Source organism: Pituophis catenifer, unplaced genomic scaffold (genome assembly GCF_029215685.1).
Source record: "Pituophis catenifer annectens isolate HBS135680 unplaced genomic scaffold, rPitCat1.0.hap2 SCAF_11, whole genome shotgun sequence".
NCBI classification, from domain to species: domain Eukaryota; kingdom Metazoa; phylum Chordata; class Lepidosauria; order Squamata; family Colubridae; genus Pituophis; species Pituophis catenifer.
Window position 1 is genome coordinate 1,303,770 of NW_027256891.1, and position 19,503 is coordinate 1,323,272.

The 19,503-nt window shown below is 45.1% G+C and overlaps 1 protein-coding gene and 1 pseudogene across 1 annotated transcript; one reads left to right on the top strand and one right to left on the bottom strand.

Moving 5' to 3' along the window:
* Window positions 1–5,638: 5,638 nt before the first annotated feature.
* Window positions 5,639–17,503, bottom strand: MAGT1 (magnesium transporter 1). Its single transcript, XM_070951675.1, has 10 exons — window positions 17,393–17,503; window positions 15,129–15,298; window positions 13,022–13,139; window positions 12,055–12,195; window positions 10,658–10,798; window positions 10,112–10,201; window positions 9,800–9,863; window positions 8,604–8,678; window positions 7,687–7,777; window positions 5,639–7,288 (listed from the first exon to the last, which is right to left on the bottom strand). Exons 1-10 carry the CDS (start codon window positions 17,495–17,497, stop codon window positions 7,273–7,275), a joined length of 1,011 nt encoding a protein of 336 aa, XP_070807776.1. The 5' UTR covers window positions 17,498–17,503; the 3' UTR covers window positions 5,639–7,272.
* A 1,039-nt stretch (window positions 17,504–18,542) lies between these two features.
* Window positions 18,543–19,348, top strand: LOC139322830 (enoyl-CoA delta isomerase 1, mitochondrial pseudogene; annotated as a pseudogene).
* The last annotated feature ends 155 nt before the right edge of the window (window positions 19,349–19,503 follow it).

A 19,503-nucleotide genomic window follows, 5' to 3' on the forward strand; every position in this document is an offset into this window, starting at 1 on the left:
GATTGGCTGCTAGGGCGGCTGTCGTTGGCTGTCGTCACGCCGCATGACGTCACTGAAACGGAGGTGGGCTTGCAGGGGCTCCCGAGCGCTCTCCGGCCTTCTTTGTGCCTCGTTCAGTTTTGACGTCACACCTGCAACAATCTGATTGCGTTGCAATCATTGTTTAATTTAATTTTAATTAAATTAAATTAAAATTGTGTTGACTGTGTGTCACCAACCATATGCTAAATAATAAATAAATAAATGTGTTGCACACCTAGTTTGACAGAGCTTAATGCATCAGTTTTTCTCACTTATTTCAAAACACATTGTATGACTTTATGAAAACTTTTTACATTTAACATTTTTACAGTTGAGAAAACATTCTACCTCCACTGTCTCCACTTGGGAAGTTGTGGGAACTTCATCACCGGAGGCTTTCAAGAAGAGACTGGATTGCCATCTGTCAGAAATGGTGTAGGGCAGTCATGACTACCTTTTTGCCGTCACGTGCCAAAAGTGCAGGGAGCGCAGGGGAAGGGGGCACACGGGCATGCCCACATCTATAATTCAATGTGTGCCCCCCCACACACATGTGCGCGTGACCCCCTGCACTTCCCCTGCTTTTGGCACACGATGGCATGGTGGGCATGGTAGGTCCGTTTTTTCGCCCTCCCCAGGCTCCAGAGGCTTTCTTGGAGCCTGGGGAGGGCAAAAATGGCCTTCCCCACCACCCCAGAGGCCCTCTGGAGGCCAGAAACGGCCCATGTCCCAACTTCCAGTGGGACCGTTTCTTGACTCCAGAGGGCCTCGGGTGGGGAAGGCCGTTTTTGCCTTCCCCAAGCCCCTAGAAAGGCTCTGGAGCCTGGGGAGAGCGAAAAACAGGCCTTCCAGTCCCACCAAAGTCAGCAAATGGGCCATTTACATCCTCCAGAGGGACTCCAGGGTGTGGGGAAGGCCGTTTTCACCCTCCCAGGCTCCTAGAAAGTCTCTGGCTTTCTGGCATGTGCGCCGGAGCTGATGCTCACCTGCCCACCAATATGGCTCCACATGCCACCTGTGGCACTCGTGCCATAGGCTCGCCATCATGGGTCTCCTGCTAGGGCGGCGGGTTGGACTAGATGACCTACAAGGTCCCTTCCAACTTCAAGATATCTTCTTGTGACATTAATGATCCCTCTACCAAATCACCTGGTTTTGACCTGCCTGGCTATATCTGGACGAAATTGAACAGAATTAGGTCTGGTACTGGAAGAAGTGCCTCTGCCCTGTATCAGTGGGGATGGAAAATTTCCCCTGGTTGCGATTGGGATGCTGATAGGCAAACTATTAAACGTACTGTGCAAGATTGCCCAGCGCGTCTGTTCTCTGGTTCCCTAGATCTGCATGAAGCAACGCCAGAGGCCAGTGCCCGGATGGCTGAATTGCACATCCAGACATATGGCCTCTGCCGTATTCTCATACAAGTTTTAACTTGTAATTACGTGGACTGGGTATATGTGCTGACTTCTCCTCTGTCGTGTTCTCATCATATGCGAAATAATAACTTAACAAAACCAAAATTGGCTGAATTCTGTCATTAATCTCTAAATTGTGGTTTATAAAGCTGAATGGTCAACATAGTCAACAGAATCATAATAGCCTTTATTTCTGTGTCACCATAGTTAATAATTATAACTATTGTAATCTGACAATCATAGTTTATAGTTTAGTGCAACATGTTCAAGAGCCAAAAGATATGTAACAATAAGTCAAAGTAAAACTAAAATGAATGATATTCAAAATACTTACATCAAGATGATGAAGGTATTTTAAAGGGAATATATCCATTGGCACCCTCACATCTAACCAATTCCTGGTCATTTTCTTAGACAAATCATTAACGTTTCCTTGGCAACAATAGCTTTTTCTTAGAAACAGTCAATTGCAATATTATTCTAACGAATTGTTTCATTGGAGTAGGTGTTACTGATAAATTAGTGTTCAGGATTTGTCAGAGATTCTCAGTCATCCAGGTCACAGGTGTCCCAAAGGTGCTTTTTCAAGAGGCAGCTGGACTTTTGTTTTTCTTTGAAGGCGTTTCGCTTCTCATCCAAGAAGCTTCTTCAGTTCTGACTGGATGGTGGGGAATGGAACTCCTTGCAGACAGCTGGTCATTTGCATCCTTTTAGCGCAGTGTTTCTCAACCTTGGAAGCTTGAAGATGGGTGGACTTCAACTCCCAGAATCCCCCAGCCAGCAGCGCTGCTGGCTGGGGGATTCTGGGAATTGAAGTCCACCCATCTTCAAGCTTCCAAGGTTGAGAAACACTGTTTTAGTGAGTACTGCTAATGGTTTCTGTAGTCTGCAGTTTTTCTGGAAATCTGGTGTGGGATTATGAACGGATTTCCAGAAAACCTACAGGAACCATCTGCACCACTCAGGTGACCCTCCAAGTGGCCTCAACAACTCTCTGAAAGGATGCAAAGGACCAGCTGTCTGCAAGGAATATAAATCCTTCCATTCCCCAACCTCTAGTCAGAGCTGAAGAAGCTTCTTGGATGAGAAGCAAAATGTCTTCAAAGAAAAACAAGAAAGTCCAGTTGCCTCCTCAAAAAGCACTGTTGGGTTCAGGATTTGATTTTCTACAACAGGTTTTGAACAGAGGGGAAATTAATTATTTAGTTAATTAAATATAAGTAAATGTTGAGGCCATCTGACTCCAAAATGGCTCCAGGTGGATTTAAAGGAACAAGAAAGGTGGTTGGGTGCAGTGATGAAGGGGAGACGGAGTTCTAGTCCCACCTTTTTAGGCACAAAAGCTGGCTGACTTTGGACCAATCACCAGAAAAGGATTTCAAGTCTGGCCTGAGGCATGAAAGCTTGCTGGGTGACCTTGGCCGGTCACTTCCTCTCTCAACTCAGCCCAGCCCAGCCTACTTCAGAGTTGTGGGGAAAATAGGAGGAAGTGTCCACTGCTTTGAGTTATTTATAAAGTAATAAAATAAAATCTAAATTAAAAAATATAGTAAGAAAACCAACTAGAATTCAGAGGCCTTGTTTTTCCAACAGTAGTTGTGGAACCTAATTGCAGAACCGCTCTCCAAAGAAACCAAATTGAAAAGCATCCTTTCGTTTTGAATGGGACTTCAAAGGGACAATTCCACATTTTAGTACTGTTTTTGTTGCTGTGTTGTTTTAAATATTGTTGTACTCCATCTGCAACGGGCCACCCCAATGATGCCCTTGAAGTGATGTCCCGGTGCCTGGAGGCCGTGCGGATCTGGATGGGGAGAAACAGACTCAGGCTCAACCCGTCCAAGACCGAGTGGCTGTGGTTTCCGGCGTCCCGATATAGTCAGCTGGTGCCATCGCTGACTATTGGGGGCGAGTCGTTGGCCCACACGGAGACAGCTCGCAACTTGGGTGTCCTCCTGGATACACGGCTGTCTTTAGAAGAACATCTGATGGCTGTGGCCAGGAGGACCTTCTATCAGGTTCGCCTGATTCGCCAGTTGTGTCCCTTTCTGGATCGGAATTCCTTATGCACGGTTACTCACGCCATCGTCACTTCCCGCCTGGACTACTGCAATGCTCTCTACATGGGGCTCCCCTTGAGGAGCACCCGGAGGCTCCAGCTGGTCCTGAATGCGGCCGCGCGGGTGGTTATGGGAGCGACATGGCGTTCCCATGTAACACCTCTCCTGCGCAAGCTGCACTGGCTCCCGGTGGTCTTCCGGGTGCACTTCAAGGTATTGGTTACCACCTTTACAGCGCTCCATGGCTCAGGACCTGGATATCTACGAGACCGCCTTCTGCCACCGGTAGCCTCTCACCAGCCAGTACGTTCCCACAGAGAGGGGTGCCATCGGTCAAAGTGTCAACTGGCGGCCCCCAGGGGGAGAGCCACCTGCCCTTTGGAATGAGCTCCCCCCGGAGATACGGAGGATCCCGGATTTATGCACCTTCTGCTGCACCCTCAAGACTTTTTTATTTCAACAAGCTGGGCTGGCTTAACTCTTTTTAATTGTTTAATTTTGTTTTTAAAAACAGGGGTATTTTAATTAGTATGGGCCAAATTTATTTAATACGTTTTAAATTGTTTTTTAAATTTTATATTATATTTGTTTTATCTTGGCTGTTCACCGCCCTGAGTCCTTCGGGAGTAGGGCGGTATATAAATCTAAATAAACTGAAACTGAAACTACAACAGTATGCAGAAAATGAAATTTATTAATTTCAACAATTCAACAGATAGGCCAATCTATATTTTAAAAAAACCTTGTATCAACTGACAATCTATTGTGTTTTTATTATCTTTCTGAAGAAGACCTTCCCAAATATATGGGGAATCTGTAAATATTCTTGGAAATAAGGCTTGACACAATGCACCGATTTTGTAATTAAAACCATCTAAATCAGAGTTCCCCAATGTTTCCAGCTTTTTTTTTTTTTTTTTAATTTGATTTATATGCCGCCCTTCTCCGAAGACTCAGGGCGGCTTACAATGCATTAAGCAATAGCCTTCATACTTTTGTATATTTTATACAAAGTCAGCTTATTGCCCCCACAAACTGGGTCCTCATTTCACCTACCTTAGAAAGGATGGAAGGCTGAGTCAACCTTGAGCCTTGGCGAGATTCGAACCCTGCAGTAATTGCAGGCAGCTGGTCTTAATAACCAGCTTAATAACAGGGTGCCTTAAACCCCTGTACTACCAAGCTTTGCAGATTGGGGGGGGGAGAGGGGATGGTGTTACACGAGCTGCTGGCAAGCACGCACGCACACACACGCAGCCCCACTTGCACGAGAGGTGTGCCTATGTGCCTGCCAGTCCCACAAATGAAGCACACTCAGCCACTGCTCGCACAAGGATGCACGGACACACACTTGCCAGCCGTTTCCATGGCCCGGTTGCAATCCCCTCACAGCCCACAGGTTGGGGACCCCTGATTTAAATGAATGGAATCTCAATGGTGCCAATATTGAAGGTGATTTGAGGGCACCTTCACATCAACTGACTGAAAGGCAGGTGCTCAGCTACCCCCCCCCCCCCCCCACAATGGAGGGGGAAAAGCTGTGCAGGAGAACATCTCTGTGTTGTGGGAAATGCCTATTAATCTATTAGAATCAATAAGGCCTAAGTGGGAAAAGCAGGCCCTAAAGAGCTACATGAACCAAAGTTTTAGACAGAAAGATTTCAAAGTGTTTCAGAACTAATTGTAATCCTGCTGAGCCGTTGCTGTGATTTTGCAAAGTACGTAGTTTTGAAATATATTTGGACGTAGAAGGATGAAACTACGAGAAATAAGGAACTGAAAGTAGCCGATGGATAGAAGTTTGAGATGAACACAGGTATTTGTGGAGACTGTCAGTAAGAAAGAGCAAGAAAGTAAGTTCTGAATTGAGTGCAGAAAAGCATAAAAAGAAGGTCTTGGGATGAGTTCAGGGCCACTGGCCAAAGCTACTCCTTGTTGGACCTAGCTATTGTCTCTGGACCTCATTGTAAGTTGGGTTATGATGGCTGTTCATGTTCCAAATTGCTCATGGAATAAACCTCTGAATCTTAAAGTAAGAATTGTTTATTGTACTGCTGTCTTCTGTTTCTTTTATTGGGATATTTTTAAGACAGTGTAGTGAGGTTTTCCAGATGCAGTCAAGTTCCCCCCAAAAAATGCTGATTCAGGCTAAGAAATTTTTTATTGAAAGCTGACAAATATCCATAATAGTCATTTCAATATCCATGCTACAACTTAGATGCTCTCAATCATATAAAAATGCATTTTTCAAACATTGTTGGACTCAAATACTGAAAAATAGTATAATGGTGTTAAGGCACTTGGAAAGTAATTGAATACAGGAAACCTGTGTAAGAGAAAACTGAACAGCTGAGTAGTAGCTACTTTTTCTTGATCTTCCACAGCCCTTATTACCCCCTGCCCAAAAGAAACCGATGCTACCAAACCCAGGATGGGGTCTTCTTCCTATGGAGAATCTGGGCCTTAGCACAAAAACCAAGCAGGACACAGAGAAGAAGGGAGAACTATTCAAATGGCACCCAGCGATTACAGACTCTGCTTCTTTTGTGATCCTTTCCTTTCCTTTCCTTTCCAAAAGGTCTTGAAAGTAAAAAAGAAGTCCATTGGATAGTATGTCTCCATTACCATAGACAAGGTGGCACGTTTAATATCTAGTCATGATTCCGAATGAGAAATATTTCAATTTAAGTAGGTTATCCCCCCATCAGCTACTTTTCCAATGAGGCCATCCTTCGATTTTGGTACAAATGCCAGGATTATATACATAGCACCTACACAAGAGATAAAGAGGAGATTCTGCTTTTGGGCTTCTTCCTCCCAATTGCTCAATTATGAAAATAATTTTAAGAACGCCAGTGATCTCTTTTGGGAACATAGTGGAGGACTAGATATTTAGTCCAACCCACCACAGACAATGTCCATTACCAAAGCTGAGCAGGGGGCCGTGTTTGGTAAAGATCAGCACAAGAATAGAACTTGACTGCAGAGCTCAATCTACATGGGGATGTAGATCTCAACACTGTCCACGTTTGATGGGAAGGGCAGCATATAATTCTAGGAAGTTCAGTTCAGTTCAGCAGCAGCAGGAGACCAAGTAAATGGAAATGGTCTCACACATGGCAACATCATTCATTTCTCTTCAAAGAAAAGAGCCAAGGAGGCCACTTTATTAAATGCTTAGGAGGTTCAACCGTTATTTCTCCCTTCATGTTTTATCTGTTGATTCTACTCTTTAGGCGAAAGCAAATCACCTATTGCACAGAACCAAAACACCAAAATTGGACTCTCTTCCCCTATCAAGAGATAACATGCCTAGGTCTTGCAAGAGTAAGAAATCTTGCCGAGAAATAAAATCCCTGCAGGTGCTGGAAAAACAGCCACGATGGGAGCTTACCTATTAAAGGACCATCCTTGTCTGAAAAAGCCCATCAACCCAGATTAGCCACTTCTGAAGATCTTGCAGCGTGCAGAACTGCGAACAGAAAACGCCTGTACACATGCAAGGCCTAAAGAGATGCGCCGAGTTAAGCTTTTGGAACTGTGGCCTTTTTAAGGCTCCCTTGTTTTTAAGACAAGAAGCGACCCCTTGGCCTCAGGTAAATGGGAAAGAGTCACGTGCTGTAATAGGCATCCTGACGTTAAAGGGTTTGTCTTGCCAAGGCACCAGGGATCTTTGGTTAGGTGTGCAAGGATTTCATTCACTTCAGAGAGAGGTAGCACCATCTGGATCTTGGACGCCAGGGCTCCACTTTGGCGAATTGCAACACAGCACGTTCTTAATTCATCAGAAAGCTGAAAGGAAATACATATACATATATATCTATATCTATATATCTGTCTGGATGCACCTGGATCATTATCCCATTTTAAAAAGTGATTCCTTCCTAATCCTAATGACACCAAGCGAAAACCAATGTATTTTGCAGCATTCATCCTTTCAAGCATCACTTGAAAGGAGGATAAAAACACACCAAATGAAAAGATGCTGAACAAGAGAGAGCAGGGAGCAAGAAGTACGACATGGCTGTTCAGTGAGTGGGGTTCTCTAACTGTATTAAGAACTTCGGGTAATCCAAACTGTGCCCATACTGGATGTGCCATAAACTTGGAGTTGGCGGCTGCGTTTCATAATTCTATTAAGAATCTATTCCTTGGAGCAGAGCAATTTGTAAGATAGGAGACACACTTACCTGTATGGGTAGCCATGATATTTGGATCTAAATACTGAGAGGAGCCAGCTGAAGAACACCACCACAAGGCCAACGCCAGCCACGCACATTACTACGGAAGAGAAAAGAAGCCCTTCACGTCACCCGGAAACTATCATCAGACTGAGCCGTAAAGAGCAGGGGCCAGCAAAGGGGGAGGGGCATTTCGCAAAATGTGGAAGCCGCCACTGCCTCAATGCATTTACCTAACAAACAACTTCCTGCGGGCCCTACAGGAGGCAGCAGCTCCAGCAGCAGGAGGAAAGGTACCCCAAAGCTACCCTACCCTTCTAACGACCGACACCACTTGGTTCAGCAGTGCTCTGGGAAGGCAAGTCTGTGAGAAAAACATCAGGAACACTACAAAAGGGCCTCTCAATCCTCTAATCGAAAGGGATGGCGGACATGCTTTATGCTGGCAATGGACTCATCCCAAGAAATGCTGAGCAGCTGTTTAAACACTCCCTCTCTTCCCCACCTGCGCCTAGCCATGTATGTCACTGCGTTTTTGTATTTAACAGCAGAGCTCATTATTTCTGGACTGATAGACTTTCCGTAGCTTGCCAACTTTTGTTATCAGTAAGCTAACTACGTGTATCCACATTCCTTTCTTTTCCACTTCACACTTTTTCTTTGTGCTCTTGCCAGAAAGGTCTGGCTGAGAAATAGCCGGTAGAAACTTTGCAAAAATGTAACAATTAATTTTTAGATAGTTAGATGTTTTATTTTCTTTACAATAAATATGAGTTTATTAGAAGATGTATTCCGGTCTTATTTTTCAAAGATATACACAAGGAAAATGCCACGATCCAAGCAATTACCCCAGGAAGGTAACGGGGCTAATTACCTCTGACAATGTCATCCAACGAAAGCATTTTGCTATCCGTTCTGATACTTACCTTTTCTCTTCCCCACTTCCAAGTCAGACGTAGCGGCTTCGTAAAGAAGCACAATCCCCAGAGTGACACCTGCATCTGTGAGAAGGCAGGTTAAGGCCACAGCCATGGACAGAAAGAAGCCTTTCAGCTTTGAGAGAGAATCCTATCTTACATAATTATGGCAAACATTCAGATTTCTACACTTTTACAGGCACGGTTGACAAAACATCTGCCCAAAGCTTAGTGTGTCATTTGAACATAACATAGAATGAGAATTCCAACTAGGGTGCAGGGTTAGGTTTACAGATATTCCTCACTTAGCGACCACAACTGGGACTGGCTACTCAATCACTAAACACCACAGTTGTTAAGTGGAAAATCATGTGGCTGCAATGGGCTTATAACCTGGTTTCCTCTTTGGGTGTTAAGTGAATCACAATTATTAAGTAAGGCATCACATTATTGCAATTTGCAAATTTGCCTTCTCCATTAACTTCGAGTGTCAGAAGCTGGCTAGGAAGTGTGCAAAAGGCGATCTTATGATACTACAATGGTTGTAAACGCAAGGCCTACTTGCAAATATGTTTTTTACACCACTATAACTTCAATTGGATGGTATAAACGAGGCAGTCAATAAGCAAGGCCTACTTGAAGTAAATCCAGGTAGCAATGTTACATTTACAACATTGAGACCAGTTGCCACTAGAACAGAATAAGCCACCTTCAGACAAATGTGTTTACCTCTTACCTGCTCCTACAGATAGAATATTTTATTGGGCCAAGTGGGATTAGAAACACTAGGAATTTGTCTCCAGTACAGGAGCTCTCAGCGTACACACAAAGTGACAGAGTAATAATAATAATTATAATAATAATACCAATAAGAGGGGGATAAGATAAGGATAATACTACTACAACTCTACGATATGTGTAAGTATCTTTAGACATAAGACAGTGCTGTGGGACGAAAGAAACTGTCCCTGTGCCTAATTGTTTTGGCCTGAATTACCCTGAAACAGTGTCCAGGATGTGAGAGGTCTGTAGATTCGTCCTAGTGATCTCCTGCCAGGATTGGTAGGCGTAAATTTGCAGCACGTCCTCCCCCAGCCCAACACAGGCCATTTCCTGAATTGTAAAACCATCACACAGCAGCAGAAGGCTGGACAAACAATATTTCTGATTGTACTTTCGCATATCCTACTTATCCTCAAGGATACTAAACAGTAAAACAATATGTGTTTCAGCAACAAATTGTGCTTGGCTGCTCCCATGGATGTAGTTCTGGAAAATAAAGAGATCAAACACATGAAATTACTTCGGTGGGACAAAGCTCAGAACCTGCATTTGCATGTGAGCAGAAACCCCCATCAGTTCTTTAGAAAGCGAAGCTCAGCTCAGAACAATCTGATGGCAATTAATGCTCTACGACCCCTCCCCCACTACCTCCCACTGAACTTGGAAATTTCCCAGCAGATGAGGGCTTGGAGCCAAGGAAAAGGATCTCCGGTTCCAAGGGAAAAATAACTCACCATTTGACCTGTGTGAGGATTCTTATGAGCGTATGGTGGCCCTCTGATGTGATTCCACATCTGGCCTGATGTCATAGCCAGAACAAAGCACTAAAAAACAAGAGTGAATCAGCTACCATGCGTGTGCCACCAACAAACCTACTAAAGGAATGTGGCCTATATATTAACTAACCTCAAAAAGGGCTTTTTTCACACTTTCAGTTATTTCAAATGTTTATTCTTACGATAAACCTTAAAATTGGCATTTATAAACTCTTCAGACATTATTTACACAATAATATGATTTAATCAGGTATAATTTATATCTTATCAATAATAAATTTATTCTCAAAGGAACCAGAGAGGTCTAAAATGCTGATTTCAGATCTGCCCGTTTCCTGCAAAAATAATTCCCAAGCAGGAACACAGAAACCTTCTTTCCCCCAGTTGTCCCTTTTTAAAAAAGGGGGGGAAAGAATGCCCGCTGCAGCTTCTTCAGGACAGTTCATGCTGCTGCGTGCCTGTGTGCCTGAGTAGAGCAAGGGGGCAGAAGGTCAGATTGCTTACCAAAGCAGCAAAGGCCCAGCCTGTCTTGTTATAGAGAAAATCTAGGTTGCTTCTTCTTAAATAGACGAGGCCACCAATGACAGCCAGCAGCAGCCCCAACATCAAAGGTCCAGCATAGTTTGGTGGTCTTATCACTCGGATCTGTGAGAAAGGCAGGCTGCAATTGTCATCTCCAGTCATTATTTCACTGCCATCAATGGGATGGGACTTTTCAGCACGGGGGTCACTAAAATGCTACCTGACTTGGAGGTCTCCCACACGGCTTCTGAAATGATTTATTGAAAGGGAGCACATCGAATTCTTGGACATGGGGGGGGGCCTCGGCCAGGTATGACATTGGATGACTGATCCACAATATAAAGAACATTTTAAAACAAAGATTATGTTGTGCCTTGTTTATTAATATATGTCTTTGTACCTTTTGAGGGACAGGGCAGAATTAATTAAAAAGAGTAATAAATAGTATAATTCCAACAATGAAAATAGCTGCCGCTTATGTTACTGCTCTCCTAATGTGATGATGGAGGAGAATCTGCACAAAGCAGGTTTCCAGCAGTGTCTTCAGATCAATTTTCCCCCAAAGAAAAAGTTATACTAAGGAAGCTAATAAATTTTTTAAAGTATTAGAAATGATCCACAGAGAAAAATGCTGATTAACTTCTAAAGTTAGATATTCAAGCCACTTTTAATTACTACTACAATAAGTAACTTGATTCTTAAAATATATCCAAGCAATTTTACAAAAAAATGTTCATTCAAAAAGCAAATATTCTAAGGAGGTTCAATTATTAATCAGTGGGATGAGTATTGAATTGCATCACTGCACATGCTAGCACAGTCCTGAGTTGTAAGCCAAACATTGCCATGATAGTTTTGGCAGTAGCTGAGCACATCTGAAAACTAGAAACTCCAGAAATGTTGTTGTTTTTTAAGTATCTGTTCCCTCAACCACTCTACATTTCCACTTTGGGAATTAAAAAAATAATTGTTTTCAATTGGTTCATGCAAACTATATGGGTTCATTCATGTATCCAGTTAGATGGTTTTATTAAACAAGTTTTATTGAATAAGCTACAATGATTGAGTTTGCCCAACAAGTGAGGACAAATTGTGGTCCCAATATTCTAAGACATAATGTGTTGCTTAGTTTTGGCTTGTGGTATTGTACTGAATCCAGCAGATAAGATGGAAGTTGATTCCACTTTCGACCAACTAATTGTCAGAACCCACATTAGAGCAGCCTCTTTCTATAGGAGTCTGTATACTCTCTGAAGCTGAAGGAGATGCCCAAGAGTTCAGCAGTGGTCCCTCAAAGCAACAATGGGATAAGAAACCGTCTCTTTGGGCAGTCAGAGCTAAAAGCATCACATCAGAGGCAAAGTCTGGTGTTTACTTACGTTCACATCTGTTCGATCAGCCACCCAGCGGGCAAGCTGTTCAGCGGCAAAACCTCGTACTTGCAGCTCATAAGTGTCTCCTCTTTTTGGCTTCCCTTTTGGTGGGAAATTAATGAAGGTTGGAGCAGAATTCATGTTGAGCTTTATTTTTCAGCAAAATATACAAAAATATGTCATTGAAAACTTAGTCTCTAATGCCAAACTTTAAATCCCTGCTGTCAAAAAAAACCCGATTCTCAGCTTATGGGAGCAATATTTAGTTTATAACTGATAATATTAGCTCCTCTGCCGTTAGGCTATACAGGTTGTCCATTTAAACCATTCGCTTCGGTTTTTGCGATAGCTGCAGCGTCTTGGGACTGGGTGATTTTTGAGACCTTCCCAGCAGGCCTCAGACAAGCAAAGTCAACCGGGGAAGTTAGATTCACTTAACAACTGTGGCAAAAAAAGGTTTAAAAATTGGGCCTGGCTCACTTAACACTTGCCTTGCTTAGCAGCCGAAATTCTGGTCTCAACTGGGGTTGTGAGTGAAGGAATGCCTGTACAAGGATGGGGAAAGCCTTTTGTCCACAGGAGAACCTGCAGCTACTCTAGACCAGTGATTCTCAACCTGGGCACAACGTGGGTGCTGCAGAACCCTTCGCTTCACCTCTTCCAGAGAAACCTTCTCCACCTTGGCAACTTTTCAGATGCTGCCTGGGAAAGTCTGGGAATTGCAGTTCACACATCTTAAAGTTGCTAAGGTGGAAAAGCACTGAGATAAAATAAATAAAATATGTTTAATGAAGATAAAGAATATTTAAGGACTTATTTTTTGAATAAATATAATTCAGATTGTTTTCTAAATATCTTGAGATTTTTTTTCAAAATAAAAGTAATATTATCTTTTGCTATCCTTTGTCATACAAAAACCCCTATAAGCAATTCCTATAAGCTCACTGCTTTAAAATCACCAGAAACTCCTCACCATCTGAAATACATCAGCACCTTCATCGAAATCCACCATGGCAAAAAAGATCCTGTTGGTAAATGCACTTGAGAATCGCCAGGAGTTTGCCAGAATCTGGTACTCCTCATCAGCTTGTCTGTCAGAAATGAAAGGAAGTATTAGTGAAGAAAGATCAGATTTGAAGAAAGTAAGCCCAGTAACGGACATTGGTATCAGGGCCACAAGCCCTGCACCAGCATTAGCCATTGTCAGCAAGTGTGTTGCTTGCCTCATTTGGATCCCCCAAAACTTTAGATTAGCACCAAGAGCCCTTCCAAAATTTGCCAACAAATATATGTAAGGAAATGTATAGAAATCCACCTAACTGTACTTATTTAGTTCATATTTATATTTAATTTAAAACTGAATTTAATCAAATTTAGCTTTTTTCCCCACCACTATCTCTATCCTGGACCTGATTGCAGTTTAAAATGTGACTGCCAAAATACTCAAGGCCAGATGTGATTTTAGATTCTATAAAGGTGGTACTTTGCTGTTTGGTGAAACTCAAAATTAGGCACCATTTAGATTTCACTCAAACAAACTGAAGCTCTTGCACCTCCTTATGTTGGGTTCCTCAAACCCGTGCCACATCTGTGAATATGCTTGCACTCATGCACACAGGAAAACAAATGTGCCTCAGGCCTGAGAAGCTAGAATTTAATTTCAGGATGGCGTGGAAAGAATTGTTACTGCCTTCTATATGTTCGTATCAAGGTCAGTGATGGCTCCTGAATATCTGTGCCTTCACTTCCCTGTAAAAACAACACATCCAGTCATAGTAATCTTGACTGCTAAACCACCTTATACATGCTACAACTATTCCCTCATGACATAATTCCACCCAGAGCCGCTACATCAATTTACAGGCTATAAGCTGCAATAATGGATGTGTTTAAAATTCTTTCCTTTAAAAGTGGGATAATGGAAGAGTAATAGTCTGCTTGATTGGCATTCACACCAACAAAGTCTAAGTACCCTGTGTCTTTCCGAACAAAGACATACTGTGAGCCCCAATCTGTATTCCTATTCTTTGTCAGTGATCAGATGTGCAGGTGGCCCTCGACTTACAACCAGTGTAACATTACAAACCATGGTCACTTAATGACCATTCAAACTTGGGACTTGAAGATGACTTACTATCAGTCCTCAAAGTTATGACGGTCACTTCATTCTCACAGCTGTGGGATTGCACTTTAGGCTTAGCAACTAGATCACATTTAGGACCACTGACAGTGTCCCTCAGTCATGTGATTGCGTTTTGCAACAGTTTTTTTTTGTTTTGTTTTCTGGGGGGAAATGCCCATTGAATAAAATAGGCTAGTACTTACAGCCAAGTGCTTTGCTTAACAACCAGGTTGAGTCACTTAATGACTATTGCATAAATGATTGTAAACCTGAGACTGGTCATGTGGTGATTTGACTAACAACGGCAATGAGTTCTGGTCCCATAGGTGATTGTAAGCCAAGGACTGCCTGTAGTTACCTCCAATCTCTGTTGTGCTATTTAAAAGTTTGGTTGACCATCTCTGATACTTTGTGTTCTTAACAGCAGACCAGTGACTCATTCTAACTTGCTACTTTCAACAAAACAATCGTTGGATCCTCTCCAAGTAGTTGAAGTGTCAGTTTTCCCCAACTGATCAGTTAAACATGAACTAAACTAGAGGTCGCCAATCTTGGCAACTTGAAGACTTGTGGAGTTCAACTCCTAGAATTCCTCAGCCAGCTTTGCTGGCTAAGGAACTCTGGGAGTTGAAGTCCACAAGTCTTCAAGTTGCCAAGGTTGGAGACCCCTGAACTAAACATTAGTTTCTAAAATCACTTTTGCTTTTGGGAACTTTAGGAACTTATACAACTTGTTCAAAGAAATGCAGTTCATAACCTGCAATTATAGCAGGTTCAGCATAATATTCATCCCCATACATGAGCCCTTTTTAGAGGAATATTTCCAAATTACCACTTCACAAATGGCTATTTTATCAACTTCTAACAAGCGTAATCCCAGCACAAACATTCTTAAAATGCACTAATGAGTATACTCTTCTGGCAATATGGTGAATTTCTAAATAACTGATATTCTTACTTGCACACAACGCATTGTCTGTGAGGCTGAAGAGCGGTGAACATTACTATCACAGAGTAATTTCTTGGTGGTGCCTTTATCAAACGTCGAAATTTGTCCCCATTCAGTCGAATAACTGATCTTTTGCTAGTCCATTCAATCAACTGGCTTACTTTTTCGGAAAGCACCATCTAGGTTAGAAATAAATTCTGCAACGTTAAATGCATGCCATCTTTCAGGCACCTAAATGGTCAACAGCTTAAATGTTAATTCATTGCACTTAAATACACATCAGGGCTTATCGTGAGCAGTGCCGGCTACCACTAATTTACCATGTGGTAAATCCATAAATACTACAGGATTACATGATTCTCTCTCTTCACATGAAATGCCACAATTTCCACCCTCTTTTTCCTCTTTCACCTTTCATTGTCAAGTTGAAAGATTGAAAGAAGCCCAACACCACACGAATGTTCACATTAATTATTTTTGCACACTACACCTACATGAAACCGAAGGCCTGCAAATTAAAAAGAATAAACCCAGGCAAGAAACTGGGATTGGAAGGGGGGAGGGCTGCAAGTTCTAGACCTGCCTTAGGTAAAACCAGCTGGGTGACTTTGGAACAGGTTCTCTCTCAGCCCGACCCACCTTGCGGAATTGTGATTGTGGAGAAAATAGGTGGAAGGAGTATTAGGTACATTCATAGCATTGAGTTGTTTATAAAAATAATAAAGTATTAGCTATGTTCCTCACATTGAGTTGTTTATAACAATAAAAAAGGCAGAATTTAAAAAGAAAACATAGTCTAACCATGCTGTTGCATTTATGCATCGCTTTTCCTACCCTGGCATACCATCCATCTTCCTTTTTTTCCCCCCTCAGCAACCACCCTCCAAAGTGGATTTGGCCGAGATCAACACCAAGGTTGCCATGTGTTAACTCTGCGAAGGATGCCAGATACGCATTGTGCAAAGACAGCCACTTCTTGTCCCAAAGGTGCTTTTTCAGGAGGCAACTGGACTTTATTGTTTTTTCTTTTGAAGACGTTTCGCTTCTCATCCAAGAAGCTTCTTCAGCTCTTGACAGGATAGTGGGGAATGGAAGGATTTATGTTTCTTGCAGACAGCTGGTCATTTGCATCCTTTTACAGCAGTGTTTCTCAACCTTGGAAGCTTGAAGATGGGTGGACTTCAACTCCCAGAATCCCCCAGCCAGCAGCGCTGCTGGCTGGGGGATTCTGGGAGTTGAAGTCCACCCATCTTCAAGCTACCAAGGTTGAGAAACACTGTTTTAGAGGGTGGTTGAAGCACTTGGGAGGTTTATCTGTGTCCTCAGGGTCACCTGAATGCTGCAAATGGTTCCTGTAGTCTGCAATTTTTTCCTCTGGAAATCCATTCCTGTTCCCCCACCATTCCAAAGGTCTTCATCCCAAACTGTAGAGATCCAAAAGTCTGTAGAGATTCTCAAGTCGTCCAGGTGATGGTTGTCCCAAAGGTGCTTTTTTTTCAGGAGGCCCTTCTGGACTTTCCTCGTTTTTTTCTTTGAAGGCTGCAAGGAATATAAACCCTTCCCTTCCCCCCCCCCGCCCCCCCACCATCCAGTCAAGAGCTGAAGAAGCTTCTTGGATGAGAGGCGAAAGGTCTCCAAAAGAAAAAAGCAGAAAGTCCAGAAGGGCCTCTTGGAAAAGCCTCTTTGGGAGGCTGGAGGACTGACCATCGCCATAGACCTGCAGCCACCTCTTCCCTCCCAGGAGACGGAGGCCCTTGGAGGATTTTCCCTTGAACGTGTCGCATCCCGATGGGGGCGCATTCAAGGCGGCCCCAAAGCCGTTCTAAGCCTGGGTGGGAGCCAGAAGGGCTCCCTGGTGCAGGGGGGGCGGGGGGGGGGGCAATGGGGCTCTTTTACCACCTGTGGACTTCAACTCCCAGAATTCCTCAGACAGCTTCGCTGTCTCAGGAATTCTGGGAGTTGAAGTCCACAGGTGGTAAAAGAGCCCCATTGGCCCACCGCTGAGGCCCTGGTGCAGCCTCTGCGGGGCCCCGGCCAAGAAAGGGCCCAACTCCGCCTGGGAGACGGACGAGGCTGCTGACGGAGACCGGGCTGCCCTGCGAGGCCTCAGCCCAGGCCGCCAACGCGCTTCTTCCCGCGGAGAGACGCCACAGCCGCCGGCCTCCCCCTCCCCCCCCGACTCCTTTGCGCATGCTCCCTGCCCAGGGACGGTCCTGCTGCTCGGCTGGATGACCTCGGGTTACCCCCGAGCCCGCGGCTGCCTTGCCGCTCACCTCCTTTTTCTTCTGCCCCTCCACTCCGGAGCCGCCCCAGCCGACCAGCAGCCCCAGCCCGCCCAGCATCAAGGCCCGCAGGAGCAGCAGCCGCGGCGCCGCCATGGCCGCCAGAACTGAGGAGAGAGAGAGAGAGAGAGAGAGAGAGAGAGAGAGAGAGAGAGAGAGGCGGCCGACGCCGGCAGCCCGGCCCCCCATTGGTCAGACGGGCAGCCGGGCCAGCTTCTCATTGGTCGAGCTGCCACTCCGCCGTCCGCCATTGGTCCGTGGCGCTTCCGGTTCCGTTTAAGCCCCGACCTTCCGCCTTTAGGGTGAAAGGAAGCGCTCTCCGACCAATGAGAAGGGGGCGATCTGGTACGATGTGATTGGAGGGCGGAGGCGGAGCTGCCGTCCAAATCGATCTGGCCCCGCCTACAGCTCTTGCGGGGGGGGGGGGGGGAGGGGTAGGAGGAAGAATGCAAGTGCATGTAGTCCTCGACTTACCACCGTTTCTCTCGCTAAGCGCAACATTCGCTGACTGAGCTTTGCCCTATTTCACGACCTTTCTTGGCGCAGTTGTTAAGTGAGTCACTGCAGTTATTGTCTTAGGAACATGGTTGTTAAGTGAATCTGGCTTCCCCATTGTCTTTCCTTGTCAGAAGATTGCAAAAGGGGATCACGTGACCCCAAGGGACACTGCGACCGTCGTAAATATGAGTCAGTTGCCAAGTTTTCCGAATTTTGATCACGTGATTGTGACAGACGTAAGTATGAAAATGGTCCTAAGTCCCTTTTTTCAGTGCCGTTGTAACTTTGAACGGTCACTAAACGAACTGTTGTACGTCGAGGACTCCCTGTCCTGGCTGAGGAAGATGGGTCCTGCTTTGAGGCGTCCAAGAGTCCATTCAGAGGCTTGATCGGAACGGTTGCCGTAGAGAACCTCCATAGACAGCCATCTCCAACCTTGGCAACTTTAAGACTTGTGGACTTCGCTGACGGAGGAATTCTGGGAGTTGAAGTCCACAAGTTTTAAAGTTGCCAAGGTTGGAGATGGCTGCCATGGACAAGGGTGACCGTTGTGCCAAAGGGCTCTATTAAAATGGAGGGAAGAATGGGCGGTCAGTCCTTTCGCGGGGCTGTCCGTGGGGGCAAATTGCTCCTCCCGAGCAAGATGGTGGGGTGGCTGGCAGGACAGGCAGCCGGGCCTGGCGGGGCCCTTCTGTGCCCGCTGACTCCCCTGGCCTTCCCTGCGGGGGGGGGGCATAGGCACCGGAAGAGCAGGGCCTGCCCGGGGCTGGGGGAGTTGGATGAGCACACAGGCATAGTGGTGGTACGGCTGCAGCAGCCACCGGTAAATGGGCTCAGCCCGGCACTGCAGAAGCTGGAGGACCACAGGGCCTGTCTCGTCCTCACCTCGGCCGGGCCCGGGATCTTCTTGGCTGGGCTGGACGTCGCGGAGAGCATCTGGGCAAGTTCTGGAGGGCTCTGCAGCAGCTCTGGATCCTCCTCTACAGCAGCCACCTGGTCAGCGTGGCCGCCGTCAACGGTTCCAGCCGCGCGGGAGGCTGCCTCACGGCCTTGTCATGTGACTACCGGATCATGGCTGACAATCCGAAGTACTACATTGGTCTGAATGAGACAAGACTGGACATAGTGGCTTGTCCATCTGGCTGAAGGACTCTTTGCTGAACACTGTTGGCCACAGGGCCACCAAGCGCTCTCTCCAGCTGGGACTCCTCTATTCTCCACAAGAAATCCTCAAAATTGGCCTGGTGGAAGAGAAGATCCCAGCTAGAGCTGCAGAAACCATGGCCCAGTGGCTGGCCATTCCAGATCACGCTACGGAAGCAAGCTCTCGACCACCTGCTGAGGCATCATGAGGCTGACATCCAGGACTTTGTGCACTTTATTTCCAGGGATGCTATTCAGAAGTCTCTCCAGAAGTACATGGAGATGTTGAAACAGAAGAAGGCCTGAGGGGGTGGGGTGGGGTACGGGGTGAACGTTTCCCCTTGTCAGAGCTTCAGGGCTCTCCTGGCAGCCTCGCAGTTGCCCCGTCTGTCCTCAGTAGACTGAACGTGTGGGACTTTAATGGCCTTTGCCTAGTTTGTCGTTGGAGTTTGGACTGCAGG